At 37.2% G+C, this 16,450-nt stretch overlaps 1 protein-coding gene across 2 annotated transcripts in view; it reads right to left on the bottom strand.

Annotated features, from left to right (window-relative positions):
* LOC149780180 (uncharacterized) overlaps positions 1–16,450 on the bottom strand; it is a 53,332-nt gene that overhangs the window by 17,724 nt on the left and 19,158 nt on the right. For both annotated transcript variants that reach the window (XM_089936925.1, XM_089936924.1), the window contains one exon: positions 4,780–5,117. In XM_089936925.1, the coding sequence (XP_089793051.1) occupies positions 4,780–5,110 (331 nt within the window). In that variant the 5' untranslated portion in view covers positions 5,111–5,117. The remainder of the gene's footprint in view (positions 1–4,779; positions 5,118–16,450) is intronic.

The raw sequence follows: 16,450 nt of genomic DNA, 5'->3' as shown, positions 1-16,450 counted from the left end.
AAGAAAAGTGATATTCATAAAGTGTACAAAATATCCGGCATTTGGACTCGAAATGCATAAGAAAATATGATTTCTAAATGACCTTCTTGAACCAGAAAATCCTATTTACTATGTATCTTTTAGCATCAAACAAATAAATACATTACATAAAAGATGGAAATGTATACCTTAAAACAATACTGCATTTTATTCCAAGTTTCCATTTTTGCAATAGTTGTCCCACACGTACAAAAGTGTCTGCTACCCAACATGTCAACTTGCCGCTAGAATATAAATTCTCAAGAAATTTACCGGTGGATAGTCAGTTTCTAAATTCTTTAGTATTTTTTCCCCATCAGCAAGACGTTGTAAACACATTACATCCTATTCAATGTTGTTCTCTTCCACATAATAGATTATTTTTTATATAAATTGTTGAATTTTGCTAACTTTTTTACAAGATCGTTTTTTTTTTTTTTTGCTTAATATATCTTGCCATTTATTGGCATTATTACGTTGAATTTTGTAAAGCTAGCTATAAACCTGACCTAATTACTCGACTGAATTGCTGACAGAAACAGTCCAAAGTAATGCATTTCATTTCTAAATGTATGTATGTTTAAGACAGGATTCAAACAAACAAACACTAAAAAGTGGACATATGGTTGTAATATGAGTCTGCATTGAAAAATCAGCGAAGCCTTTAATGAAAATTTTAAAAGAGACATAATCTATCATAATTTTCCATTATCTCGTGTGTTTATGGAAATGGAGAGTTTGCTTGTAATGATTGATCTCTAATGACACATCTTACATCTTGTGCTTAGGGAATATGAGTAAGATGTCTTGCCCAGAAACACACCATGGAGGCCGAAGTGACATGTCAGTGCAGGATTCGGCCATTCACCCTTCTGGTCGCTAGTCCGGTACGATATCCACTGAGCCACCGTTCCTGATAAATAGTTGAGAAAGTCGAGAAAATGTCATTAGGACGACAGTATTAACGAGGATGCTGAGAAAGTCACCGAAATGTCACTATATCCCGCTGGGGCAGAACTCTGTCCTATTCTCAGGGGCCAGGCTTCAGACAGACACAGCGGCATATCAGTTCTATATGTTACGAACTTACTACTCTATGTTCGTAAACTAAGTAACAGAAAATAGCGAAAACCAACAAGTTCAGTACAATTTAACGACTAATTTATTTCCCAAGAATACATACTGAAAATGTCGAAAATAACTTAGAGTATTCTGAACAAAATCCCAAATAGTCATGAAAGGTCTATCACAAGACCAAATCTATGAAGTTGAAACTGAATTTCAGTGTTATTTCAATTAAATTCCAATACTGAATTTGTTAATGTGCATGCAGTCTAGAATATGCTAATGTGTCCATGGCCTAGAGTGTGATGACCTGCTGAAAGTCTTTTGATGTATCACAATAATATAATCCAAGAATGCCCATGTCTGAATTCACTATAATACAAAAGTAATGTTCCAGTCTGAGAATATTATTAAATACTGTAATTCCAGTGAATTAGAATTTCAATAAATAAATCCACCCAAACAAAAACTGAACACAACGATAAGAACGATTCTGCTTTGGGTGTTAAGACAAGAATGGGTAGTTTTTCAAGTAAATAAGATGATATACCCCTCTATTTGACCTAGGTAGCAATTACCATTTTTTAAAAATATTCTGTCACCCTATAGAATTTTCCATTTTAGAAGATTCTGAAGGTCAGAATTAAGACCTTATCTTTTAACTTGGATTTTGTAAACATTTTTTATATTGATAATTAATATCTAATCCACACTCAGAGAAATTGGTTTAGCTATGTATTATGTTGCTTACGAAATCAATGTTACTAATCAGGTACACTATGAACTTGATTTGGAACAATATCAACTACACGCTACAGATACACATTACATACAGTTATTAAGAAGAACCAATAAATGATACAAATTATATATACATAACAAGTATAAACCGATCCTGAAGAACTCTAAAAGACGAGACTCTGTGTAGTGTAGAATAAATCAATATAGCAAGTATCTATGTCGCATGCGAAAATCGCAAATTAATATTTACCCCGTTTTCATTCAAATGTTCCTTTCCAATTCAGAGGTAAGCAATAGCCTATATTCAATTTTATTTCTTTTCATTAATTTGCGCAAAAGTGTACGTAAATATTCATTATTTGAAATCCAAAACTAAAATATCAACACGGACGAAAGCACTTTCAAAAGACTGGCATGCATCTGTCAGCACAAATGAGGTTTAATACAGTCTAGTTTAAATCTAGTCCGGTAAAATACCTTGTCTGGTAAATAAGTTTGGTTCTGCCATTATCCTTACGTCGTTTCGCATAAAACGGAACTCTTATTTCCTCTCTACCATATTGCCCATTTGAAGGAAATTTCTTATTCAGTGTATTCTAACGAGATTAACCTCCACTGTATCCTCTTCTTGCAAAGAGGAAAGTAAATTTCGACTGATGTATTGAAAATTTGCAAACTGAATAAGTTCAGTTATTTCCAATTAAAGAAAACCTGACATTTGCTTGTACTGTTGTTGGGTTTTTTCTTTTCTTCCCCTCTGGTACTTTAACAGATAACAAGATTTCGTAGCCTGTCCAAATAAATTCAGCGAGTCTGATCAGATAGATGCAACCATAATATATACAAAACTGTTGACCCATTACAAGTCATTAAGAAGAATGAGAACATGGCTGCCATATTTGTAACCCATTACTAGCCATTAAAATGACTGAGTGCATGGCTGAGAATTTGTTGACCCATTACTAGTAATTTAAGACGACTAAGTGCATGACTGAGAAATTGTTAACCCATTACTAGTCATTAGACGACTAACTGCGTGGCTGAGAAATTATCGACCCATTAATAGCCATTATGACGAACGAGTGCATGGCTAGGAATTGTTGACGCATCATCAGCAATTAGGACAGCTGAGTGTATGGCTAGAATGTTATGACCCATTATTATCCATTTAGATAGCTGAATGCATGGCTGAGAAATTGTCGACCCATTATTAGATATTATGACGATGAGTACATGGCTAGAAATTGTTGACCCAATAGTAGCCATTATGACGAACGAGAGCATGGCTTAAAAATTGTAGACCCATTAATAGCCATTAGGACAAATGAGTGCATGGTTGGAAAAAAAGGTTGATCCATTATTAACCATTATGACGAATGATTGCATAGCTAGATATTGTCGACCCATTTTTAGTCATTAGGATAGCTGAGAGCATGGCTAGAAATTGCTGACCCATTAATAGCCATTATGACAGCTGGGTAACTAACTAGAAATTGTTGACCCATTATTTGTCATTAGGACAACTTTGTGCATGGCTAGAAATTGCTGGCCCATTATTTGCCATTAGGACAACTGTGTGCATGGATAGTAATTGTTGACTCATTATAAGCCATTAGGACAGCTGAGTGCATGGCTAGAAGTTGTCAACCCATTATTAACCATCAGGACGCTAGTGCATGGCGAGAAATCGTTGATCCATTATTACCCATTAGGACAGCTGAGTGTATGGTTAGAAATTGTCAACCCATTAATCGATATTAGGACAGCTGTGTATATGGCTAGAAATTGTTGACCCATTAAAAGCCATTAGGACAGCTGAGTGCATGGCTAGAAATTGTTGACCCGTTATTAACCATTAGGACAGCTGAGTGCACGGTTAGAAATAGTCAACCCATTAATAGTCATTAGGACAGCTGAGTAGATGGCTAGAAATTGTTGACTCATTAACAGAACAGCTGAGTGCATGGCTGAAACATTGTTGACCCTTTATTAGCCATTATGACGAATGAGTGCATGGCTAGAAATTGTGAACCCATTATTAACCATCTGGACGTTAGTGTATGGCGAGAAATCGTTGATCCATTATTACCCATTAGGACAGCTGAGTGCATGGCTAGAAATTGTTGACCCATTATTACCCATTTGGTCAGCTTAGTGCATGGCTAGATATTGTTGGCACATTATTAACCATTTGGACAGCTGAGTTCATGGCTAGAAATTTTTGACTCATTATTAGCCTTTAGACGAATGAGAGTATGGCTAAAAATGTAGCTAGTAACATTCATACAGCATATGAATACATACCTTTCTTTCTCTCATTTTTTTGGAATAAATGTTACTTCTTGAGTGGGGTGTGGGAATGTGTTTCAGGACCATGATACTAAGGAGATGTCTCTCTTAGCTATGGGAACCACTCCAGTGGCTTAGTGGTTAGAGCGTCCGCCGCGGGAGGTCGTGAGTTCAATCCCGGCCTAAACATACCAAAGACTTACAAAGATGGTACTAACAGCTGCATCGCTTGGCGCTCAGCGTTAAGAGAGGTTAGTGTTAGGACTGGTCGGCCTGGTGTTAGGATAATGTGAATGGGTAGGGCATCATGCTACATGTCTGCGGCATAATGCTCCAGTGCTAGACATCAGTATAAACTGTCACACTGCAGATATCGTAACGATATGACTGAAAAATTGTTAAAGCTACGTTAAAAATCCAAGTCATACACACACACACAATCTTAGCTACGGACAATACCAAAAGAAATTGCCAGACATTTTCATACATATTTACATGTTAGCCACTTTACAAAATATTGCAAACAGCCAATTCAAGTGTTTCGATTTAACTCCCTCTACTGTATTTTCTTATCTCACTATTTATTATCTCACCTTTACCTTTCAAATGGATAAAAATAATTAAAGAGATCTGATAGACGAGCTGAGGTCACCTGGAAACACTTACTTTTTTCTGCAGAGGAAGCGGATCTATTCAAGTTATTTCGTTGGGGTAGCGGTGGCGGTGCCTCGGAGGATTGCACTGTGATGCTATCAAAATGCGGTGGCATGTTAGTATAATTCGTTGAAGATGAGTCTACGGACATCTGTCGGCTGCGTCTTGGATAGGTGTCGGTAGAAAATTGAGCTGGGCTATCGTTTTTCCTGTTCGGTAGAGTTGCATTATTTGGTACATCAGGTAGAGGTCGATGTGGATGTTCGTGACCTACTGTTTTGCGCGGAGGGTTCCGACTCGGTAATGGCGGTGGAGCGTCTTGCGACATAATGTCTGAGACCATTTTTCACCTGTGACAACAATAAAAAATGAAAAGGTAATGAAGAAACAATCGGAATCACGATTTGCCTCTCTGCCTTAGACAATTACACATTCAGTAAAACTACCCACAAACGAAATTCTTTTTTAGGAGGTACTTCTTCCACCTTGTTTCGTGAACTCATTAGGTATGGAATCCTTACTGAATGAAATCTATTTCTAGTCGTTTTTATGTGTTATTTTCACCTAGAATTATTCTTAATCGTGAATTTCATAACTTAAAAAGTTCTGAATGAACCACGGAATTTATACCAATATTTAAAATTCAAATGCTGAAACTTTATTTTTGTCTGCTCAATAGTCATATTCTAGTTTTGTTTTCAGTTGCTTTTGTTCAGAGACGTAAAAGAATTTTATAGCTGTTGAACTAAATTTGTTCTTCCTTCCTTTGTGAACACAATAAATTGACAGTATTGTCTTAATTTTGTGTTCTTTAGTTTGGGAATCTTACCCATCGCATGTTAAAAAAGCTTTAATAAAGGAAATTTCTCTGTAAGCTATTACTTTATATTTATTTGGATTGATTCAAGGTACAAGTAAAGTCTCCTATGGAATGAATTTAGGAGATTTTACTGTCCATGACTGTGTTGTACCATCTGATTATGTGCTTTGTAACTAAAACTCACACTCCCTTTTTGGCATAAAGGTATATTTGTTCTGCGTCGATCTGGGAGGGGCAGGATTTGGCATTACATCAAGGGTCCACTTTGCCTCATGCGTGATTCCACATCTGCCTTTGGCACGTACATAGATTCATGTGGGCGTTTTACATTAACACGCTAAACCTTGCACGATGTTATTTAGAGTCATGTGGTCGTTTTACATTAACACGTTAAACCTTGCACGATATTATTTACAGTCATGTCTATGTTTTACATTTAAATTCTATACTTTGCACGATAGTAGTTACAGTCGTGTGGGAGTTTTACATTTACACGCTAAACCTTGCACGATATTATTTACAGTCGTGTGGGAGTTTTACATTTACACGCTAAACTTTGCACGATATTATTTACAGTCGTGTGGGCGTTTTACATTTACACGCTAAACCTTGCACGATATTATTTACAGTCGTGTGGGCGTTTTACATTTACACGCTAAACCTTGCACGATATTATTTACAGTCGTGTCTATGTTTTACATTTACACGCTAAACCTTGCACGATATTATTTACAGTCGTGTGGGCGTTTTACATTTACACGCTAAACCTTGCACGATATTATTTACAGTCGTGTGGGCGTTTTACATTTACACGCTAAACCTTGCACGATATTATTTACAGTCGTGTGGGCGTTTTACATTTACACGCTAAACCTTGCACGATATTATTTACAGTCATGTGGTCGTTTTACATTTACACGCTAAACCTTGCACGATATTATTTACAGTCGTGTGGGCGTTTTACATTTACACGCTAAACCTTGCACGATAGTAATTACAGTCGTGTGGGCCTTTTACATTTACAAGCTAAACCTTGCACGATAGTAGTTACAGTCGTGTGGGAGTTTTACATTTACACGCTAAACCTTGCACGATATTATTTTCCAAATCACAAGAGGCTATTAATTGATTATGACAGGTTCTTTATCTACCAATATCCTAACAAGGAGGCTGCATTTACTTGCACTTCAGTCTTAATGGCCTCATTATCTTCAGTGATTTTACAAAATTTCAACGAAATGTTGTTTAATCCCAAAATGAGATTGTAATACACAATTATGATTTGTCCAGAAATATTGTTGTATCCGTTTACGAGATGGGAATGTACAATAAATATTTTACGCCATGTTTTAATACACCAAAGGCTAGCCAGTCTAGTATACTTTTAACTCTGATTTTCAATGTTCTTGTAACGTTACACTGGAACATTGTACGCAATGAATACTTGGTCCACATCACATCACTCGCTATCCATACTGCTGATACATAAAGGCATCTATTATTTCTAATTATTTAAGGTCTTATGCATATACCTTTCAAACTTATTTACGTAACTACGTGTACCATAAGACACAAAAGAAGATATATAGCACATAACCAAGTTTTCTAATTTCAAAAGCAAAGGTGTGTAAGGTATAATACGTACGGTATGAACAGACAGAATTTACCAGTGGAAAATCTTGCTAATTCAATTTGTTATGAGTATATGGGTTGCTCATAACGGTTTCGAAATTAAATATGTTTTGCTACCTTAGCAGATGCATAGGTAAATAATTATTTCGTTAACTCTTTAAATTAGCACAATTAACAACAGAGTGAAACTCATCACCCCGTTCTTGTTTTGTTGCAGGGAGCAGGGCAGTGCCTCTCTGACCAATAAATAACGAAAACTAATGCAGCTTCTATGGAACATTTCTGATTATAACAACGAAAACGACCAAGATATGTTCCCAGGTCTGGTTGGAGTAAAATCAAATATTTCTTTTTTCAAAACCAACTTTATTTTTTAAATACATTATACAACTGATCATTTATGACCCTATGATTCAATTTCTCATGAATAAAATGTTTTAAAGTTCAGTATTAAGTACCGTACCTATCTATGGATTGCAGAGAGAGTTGTTGTCACATTACGTGACAGCCATATAAGGTATACGTTGTTCGCAAGAAATCATCAAACAGAATTGACACGCATATGCCGGCGCATAAAGAGACAACAATCGGAATGTACGTTGTTTGCATTAAGTAGTTTTTAGAACAGACAGCATAAACACTCATCTGCCGGCGCATTGTGCGACGCCTGATCTGAGTCAAGACTAGTCACATTTGAACGCGCGTAATACACAAGAAAATGTGGTATGATTAGTCCCTTTAAATTACCAGAATGTACAAGACACAAAAATACAGAAAGACAATATGCAACATGAATAAAACCGTAAAAGAGGGTTCAACATGAATAAGCTCCATGAGATCTAACATATCCTCCACTTGATGAGATTTAACATATCTTCCATTTGATGAGATATAACATATCCTCCACTTGATGAGATATAACATATCCTCCACTTGATGAGATTTACATATCCTTCACTTGATGAGATATAACATATCCTCCACTTGATGAGATATAACATATCCTCCATTTGATGAGATATAACATATCCTCCACTTGGTGAGATAAACGTAACCGAGGATGATGTTTAATTTGCCTTAGTATGTCTAAATCCATAGAAATCATGGGGCCCTGACTTACTATACCCTAAATTGATACAAAACAAATGCATGTAAATTAAATATCCGCCATGCCGCTTGTTCAATGTATCCCTACATCAGTATTTTTAGGTCACTGGAAACTAACAAATGTAGTGCCTGTGCATAAAAAGGGTTCTGAAACCGTTTCGTCAAACTATCGTCCTATATCTTTACTAATTAATTTATCTAAAGTTTTTGAGAAGCCTGTATATAAATATTAAACAATTATATTGTGCAACACGATATAATTTCACAAAATCAGTCAGGTTGTTCACAGTGATTCGACAACACATCTGTTAAAAGGCATTTATAATATGATTTGTTCTGCGCTAGACCAAGGAAAGGAGAATATGACTGTTTTCTTCGATATTGGCAAGGCGTTCGACAGAGTGGGGTAAAAAGGCTTGATTTCAAAATTGAAAGGGATTGGTATTCATGGAAATCTGTCATTATGGTTTGAAAGTTATTTACTGTCAAGAAGACAAGGAGTTATCATAAATTCTAAATCCTCCGATGTTCGATGCATTAATGATGGAGTCCCCCATAGGTCTTTTTTCGGACCACTATTGTTTGTAATCTTCATCAACGATATTGTGGAGAATATGGAATCATCAATCAGATTATTTGTTCATCATCATCATCATCATCTTTAAATTATAGACGTTTTCGCCCATACTGGCATGTACGTCTGATTAATGTCCATAAGTGGACTGTTTAATTGATCCCGGGGGAAGAAATTAGAGCCTCATTCCCCAGGTATTACTGTGCATAAAAAACAATATTTAATTGAGCCGTCAGGTCTTGGGTCAATATGACTGGCTTCGTAGACCCTAGCGACCTGAATGTACGGCTATACTCGAGTGGGGATAGACCAGGCACACACTCGAGTTAAAGGTAGTAATTCAGTCTGCATTAGCTACGCTAGGTATCAACCAAGCAGTATGTGACGCCAGTAGCGATTGGGACACCTATGTTTTTATTCCCATGTGGAGGATTAATTAATTGTTCATGAAGAGAGGAAAAAGTGCCTCTCCCTTCGTGTAATTAATATGTGCTATGCACTTTTATTAATTTGATGTCCGGCGGTGGCGAAGAGGAAGGTTTGGTCAGGGAGGAGGCTGCTCACTAGGAAGGCAGCTTGGTTTATCCAGGGAATACATTTTTTGACTCCCTTGCCAAAAGGTTACTGAATTGTCGTCTTGACGGATTTTTGGAATTATATTCTGTGCCGTTTTTTAATGATAGTACCGCACCAGTGATCGCTTAGTGATAATATGTAGGGTTATTTAAACTTTCTATATTGAGTCTGATTTGGGTGGGGTGGTTCTTAGTTTGGGTTCATCCTTGTGTGTATAGTTATTTAAACCTTCCTAGGCTTGATGGTGCGCCGCTTTGCGCAGCTGGGCCTGATGGTTCTTGGGGTTTGGACCACCTAATATATTCCTAAGTTTAGGGTCCAAACTAGTTTCGCTAGGTATTTGGTTGCCGCACTGTGCAGCCGGGCCTGATGGTCCTTGGGGTTTGGACCACCTTATAGGTATTAATTTTGGAGTTATAGTAAGTTTTCCTATCTCGATAGACTTTGCCATCTTGTTTAGCGGGACCTGATGGTCTTGGGCTTTTTAGACCACCTTATATATTCTAGTTTTTTGGGCCTTATCTAGGTGTTCTAATTGTTTTTAGTGCCTCCATGAGAGGATGTGCTTTAGGTCAGTTGCTTTTGCTGTACTACAGATAATCTGCGGTCACCTTGCGGTAGGAAAAGATTTTAGTGTCCTTAATTTCATGTTGTAGGATTGTGGTGCCCTAAAAAAAATAATTAATCTTTTTAAAGGATTTTGGTTGGGCTAAGTACATGCTAATCTATCTTTAAGTTTGATTTATTTTCCTAGTTTTTTTGGATGAAGCTATTATTATGTTGTTATTTTATTTTCAGGCTAAGTCTATTTGATTAAGAAAGATATCTTTGCCGAATAATCGGGTCGCTGAGACATGTCAAAGACATCTGTTCTTATTTATTCCCTAATAATAAGTTTATTAGCCTGTCTACTAGTTGTGATAGTTGTTCATATTTTGTTTTATTTATGTGATGTTATTTTATTTTAAGACTAAATCTATTTTGATAAGACAGATATCTTTGCCGAATACTGGGAGAAATTAATTTGTTTAAAACGTTTCAAATTCAAACAGATCGATTATCCTTGGAAAAAAGTGTACAACGCTTATATTCTTCCAATGTTTGTCCACGATGATCACATTTGGGATAATCGTACAATGACTAAAACTCCTAGAAAAACATAAATGTTGAGGCGATGTTCAATACTGTTCTAAGTTCCTTTTCGTACATGTACCGCCTGATCAATGAACCACGTGTTACCTAAAAAAAATATGTATGCATAATAATAAACTTTTTAAAGCACGGGATCTTGGATGGTACACTTTACCATGAGTACCGTTTGCAAAACACCGGATCTTTGCAGGTAAACTCTGCTGTGCGTGCTGTTTACCAAACATCGGATCTTGGCAGGTAAACTCTGCTGTGCGTGCTGTTTACCAAACACCGGATCTTTGCAGGTAAACTCTGCTGTGCGTGCTGTTTGCCAAACACGGGATCTTGGCAGGTAAACTCTGTTGTGCGTGCTGTTTACCGAACACCGGATCTTGGCAGGTAAACTCTGCTGTGCGTGCTGTTTACCAAACACCGGATCTTGGCAGGTAAACTCTACTTTTCACAACTGATAAAGATTTCAAATTTGTCTGGTTCAACTTTGGTAAATATGGTAAAGTTTGCAAAAAGAGGGACTGTGGAAGAACACGGGTCGAGTAAGGTATAATTGTGTGTTATACCAATCAGACTGTGATTAAATAAGGAACTAACAATTTGCGTGTTATTATAGACAATAAGTCAGATAAACTTAACGGAAGAAGGACAAAACTGCGCACAGTGTACTATAACATTAGGAGCATATGTTACGGGCTATGACACCGGCGTAAAGGTTACAATAATGTGCAAGGCAGGTACATGCGATTGAAGTAAACGATTGAACTTTCAAAAGCTGTGGGTCGATAATTTGAGCTGTGTATGTGCCAATCATTAAAGTTATTTGTGAAAAGCAGAGTATGGTAACCACGACAACTGAGTATAAATAATCATCTTCGTCTTTCTTGTTTTGTTATTAACAATGTTATCATTGCAATTATCACAGAATTTGCTCACCCATGCATATGATTTACATTTATATTCGCATATAAACAATGGACATTATATAAAAGAATAAAATAAAGTTACAACTATAATATAGTACATTGATTAAGGGAATACTACTTACTACCGTAATAGGCGTAAACCACTGAAATCTTCAGCGTCAATCACAATCTAATTAAAAGCATATGTCCGCTGTCCTACGCAGGACAGTGATATCTGATTTTAATCAGATTGCATCAGTCATTGCATAATACTATTGACTGTTAGTTAGATTAGGAAAAATACTGCACATGATGATGAACCAAAACAATGAAGAAACAAAGAAAGTGATAAGAGAGAGAGAGAGAGAGAGAGAGAGAGAGAGAGAGAGAAATTACATATGCAGTGGCGTTGCAACCTCCTAAGCAAACAACCAGGGGTAGGGATGAGGGTTGGGGAAACCAGAACTAGGTGGGACCCAAACTTCTCATCAATAAGAATGTTATGGGGGGGGGGGGGCGGCTCCCAGCGTTTAGTTGTGCAAGAGGGCTGACCAGGAGTTGTTGCTACGCCGCTGCACACAGGGTCATTGTCTAAAAGATCTCCCAACTACCGTAAACAGACGAGTCATAGTTGCACACACATGTATTTCCTTTCTAAAGCTGTATGATTCGAAACTCCAGGATTAGGTTTGTGAGACAGGATGTCGTACGGATGAGACCCTTCATGTATCAATATTCAAACCTGTGTTTATTTCCCGCTGTGTCTTATAAGTTAGTGTTTTATCATCGTTCTAGCTGTACCGGTACCTCAGAATATCTTTCTGCAGTTCAAAATTCATGGAATACTAAATAATGGTTTTGAAATAAAACAAAAAACTAAATTTACCTTTGTACATTTTTAAAAAGACAATGCCTTCCAGAAAATAAACAAGATAAACAACAAAAACAAGAATCAAGATTTTAAAAAAAACACAGTTAATAATCGCAATAGAAAAACAGTACACACTACATCTTGTTCCAAAGCCGTGTCCAACATATTTAAATAAATGTGCACGTACGCAGTCTTGGGTTCGAACCCAACGAATGCATTTATTAAGTTAAACGGTCGCCCATCAACGATGGCCTATTTTATTACCTGAAGTGGACATAATAATAATAATAATAATAATAATAATAATGAGGACTTTGTATAGCGCCTAATCTGTAGAATCTCTAAGCGCTTTACAACATTAGACAACACCTATAACTTAAAAAAAATATATAATGATATGATTACAAAAACAAACACCATGAAATTAGAAAACATAAAAAACATGCTGGAACTATTTAAGGTAGGAAACATCATTAGGTCTTTAAGGGTTTTTTTTGCAGTCGAAATAGGTGCGTTTTAAGAGTACCCTTGAATGGGATCACTGTGTCTTTGTTTCTTAAGTTCAGTGGGTAATTCGTTCCACGTTTCTGGGCCCTGGTATACAAAAGAACATTGTCCATATGACTTCGTTTTCATAGTGGGAATATAGAGTATACGATTGTCAAAAGAGGAGCGTAAGTATCTTGCTGGTGTTTACACATGGGTGAGGTCAGATAGGTATGATGGACTGTGTCCGTCACTGAAACGTAGCAGAGAGAACAACTACTGTGTTTGATTCTTGATCGAATGGATAGCCAGTGTAGGGTACAGAGTAGGGGAAGGTGTGCTTTGATCGTGGTACTCTAAGGGTGATCTGAGCAGCTGTGTTTTGAACTTTTGAAGTTTCTGGAGTAGATATTGAGACGAACCAGACATAACTGAGTTACAATAGTCCATTCTTGAAAATACTAATGAATAAACAAGTGTTTTAGTGGCATCAACTGAAAGATATTTGCGAATGGTGCTGATGCGTCCCAGCTCAAGATATGCAGCCTATCATATGTTCATGACATGTTGGTGCAATCTAGGTTTCGTACTGACTATGTGAATTAGATGTTGGTGTAACTGATATTTATTGTTTGAGGTAAAGGATGTGAATGAGAAAAAGTCTTTCTGTTGTGATCAGAATGGCCTCAGTTTTATCATCATTCATCTGCAGCGTGTTGTATGTCATCCATGATTTTACATCAGAAATGCGCCTCTCTACACCTTGGATGGTAGCATCAAGTTCAGTTTGGTGGCTAGATTTGTATATTTGGGTGTCATCAGCGTGCAATTGGTGAAACACTGGATGATAATATATGACACTTGAGAGCGCCTGAGTGTACAGAATGAAGAGAACAGGTCCAAGAACATAGAACAACTGGGCTGGAGTGTATTCCATTTGCGGACACAATTTGTGTCCAGTTTACCAAGTAAGACTTGAACCACAGTAATGCTGTATCATGAATGCCAAATACATGCTGGAGACGGTGAAGTAATATATCATGGTCTATTGTGTCAAATGCTGCAGACAAATCAAGGAGGGTGAGGTCTATAATCTTTCTGTTATCCAAAGCAGAGAGAATGTCAATAACTACTTTTAGAAGAGTAGTTTCAGTAATGTGTCAAGGGAGATATGCAGACTGTACATTGCTAAAAAAGACTGTTTGAATTCAGATGAGATTCAAGTTGAGATAGAACAACCTTCTCTAAGATTTTTTTCATATGCATGAGAGATTAGAAACTGGGCGGTAGTTCTTTAAATCGTTATGGTCGAGCACTGGTTTCTTCAGCAGAGGCTTTACAATGGCAGTTTTGAAAAATGTTAGGAATTACCCGGATAATAGAGAGACATTAATAAACATCAGTTAGTAATGACACTATTGGATCTAAGCACTCAAGCAGCAGTGATGTTGGAATTGGATCAAGTTCACATAACTTTGGTGCACTGTTCATCATGATTGTACGTACTAAATCCATAGAGACAGGTTCAAATGCTGCTAACGGTTGCCGCTGAAATTACATATCGCAACTGCATGGTGACGACGAGTCAGCTGAAATTGTGTTGTCAACCTGATCTCTAATGGTTTGTACTTTGTCACGGAAGAAATCTGCAAACAGGTCCGGAATATCGACTGGAGAGAAGGTAATTGGAAGTGGTGTACATTTGTTCCTTGAGATTAGCTTGTTAGTAATCTCGAAGAGTTCATTGCAGCTGAAACGTCCCGTGATCTTAGTACTGTAGTGGGCTGATTTCGCTGCATGGACTACGTTTGTGACGTTCTTCTTAGCGGCTTAATAGATTTGCTTATGAATAGTAAGTCTGGTGGAAAGCCAAAGCCTCTCAGCTTTACGACGGTCTCTTTTAGCAGTGCGAAGCTGGTCCCTAGCACTGCTATACCACGGAGAACACTTTTGGATTGATACTCTGCGCTTTGTTGCTGGGGCATGTTTGTCAAGCAATGAACGCAGGCAGTTATTGAGTTGTTCGGCTGTAGAAGGTAAGCAAGTTGTTAGGTTTGCGTGGATGTCATGCATTCGTCTGCTTCTATTTATCATATGGAAGTTTCTCTTAGTAGCAAATAAAGCTGGAGGGTAAGGGACTGATACGTCAAGATTACATATAATGCAGAGCTGATATGATGCAAGTTCTTTGGAAACCAGGGAGGACTGTAGAATATTATCATCAGGTCTATGAAGAATCCAGTCTAAAATGTGACCATGTTTATGGGTGGGTTGGTTAACTGACTGTTTTTGAAGTTGAAAACGTGAATGGAATCTAGGAGTTTTATGTGCATGGGTTTCCGGGACAGTCAAAGTAAAAGTTGTTATCTCCAAGAATAATCATGTTGCCACCTATCGAATTTCCATAGTCCAGGAGATTCAGAAACTGCTCCAAAAAGAGAAATTCGGTCAGATTTTTTTTTTCTCTACTAGGATGAGGGCGGTAGAGGCAGAAAAAATGGACTCACCTTTGTTACAGTGTGAGTGTGGTTTGGACTAGTGCAAACGATGTGTGGTAGAAATTGAAGGTTGTGGTGTGGTTAAGACGTTTGATCATGGCGTTCTTTAAGATGACAGCAATTCCATCTCCACGAGAGTGGCGGGGGAACGACTTAATGGAGTAACCGGTGGGTGTTAGATCCGCGCACTTGGGCTCATCGCCTGATGTTTTTAGCCATGTTTATGTCAGGAAAAAGACGTCGATATTCTGATCGTTGATAAAATTAACTACTTCTGTGCGCTTTTCCGGTGGTCGTGCTGATTGGGCATTGAATAATGCAATCCGCAGTGGTATCTCTTGGATAGTTGAAACAAAGGTTGACGATTTAATAGGGATGTGAATTAGGTTATTTAAATTAATGGTCGAATTTTTCTTAGCCATGATATACTTGGTGTAATAGTCCAGTAAAAAAACTCGTAAGGTTAATACTTCTACAATGGACAATTCCTGATTCATTTACAACACTGGTAGCTACAATTTAAATTATTTTTTCTGTTTGTTTAATTTTACGCCACCTGTAAAAGATTATATCTCTATCATACCGAGTGAATGAGAGCTAAGTATTTTTCCAGGGTCACACCGAGATAGCTGACCTGGGAGGGTATCGTACCTGTGACCCTTGGATTGCGAGTACGACGCTTTGCCAACTGAGTTACTCACGTTCCCCAGTCTAAAGTGATTACTTTGTTTGTATTGAGGTCCTAAATTTAAAAAAGTAACTACAATAAAGCATGCGTGGTCCCATGATGCCGCCTAGAAGAATGGTAAACAAATTGCCCTTTGAAAAAAGATAACAGATTTAGAATTAAAACTACCGAGAAAATTTGATTGCAATACTACCGCAATTTTTCCCCCCAGCTTTTTTCAAAGTCAGAAAGAAAGTTAATACCCGAAAAAGGATTTTGTTACATACAATTAAACTCGGAAACTAATTTGGATTGAAACTGAAGAAAGATGATCAGTCCTTAGATCCATTACATTTCTAAAACTTTTTTCTCAGATTAAGATTTCATATAAATAAATCTTGCTT

The sequence above is a fragment of the Sinohyriopsis cumingii genome, chromosome 16, assembly GCF_028554795.1.
Source record: "Sinohyriopsis cumingii isolate HCF-2022 chromosome 16, ASM2855479v2, whole genome shotgun sequence".
In the NCBI taxonomy this organism is placed as follows: Eukaryota; Metazoa; Mollusca; class Bivalvia; order Unionida; family Unionidae; genus Sinohyriopsis; species Sinohyriopsis cumingii.
This window is presented reverse-complemented; position numbering and strand designations above follow the sequence as displayed.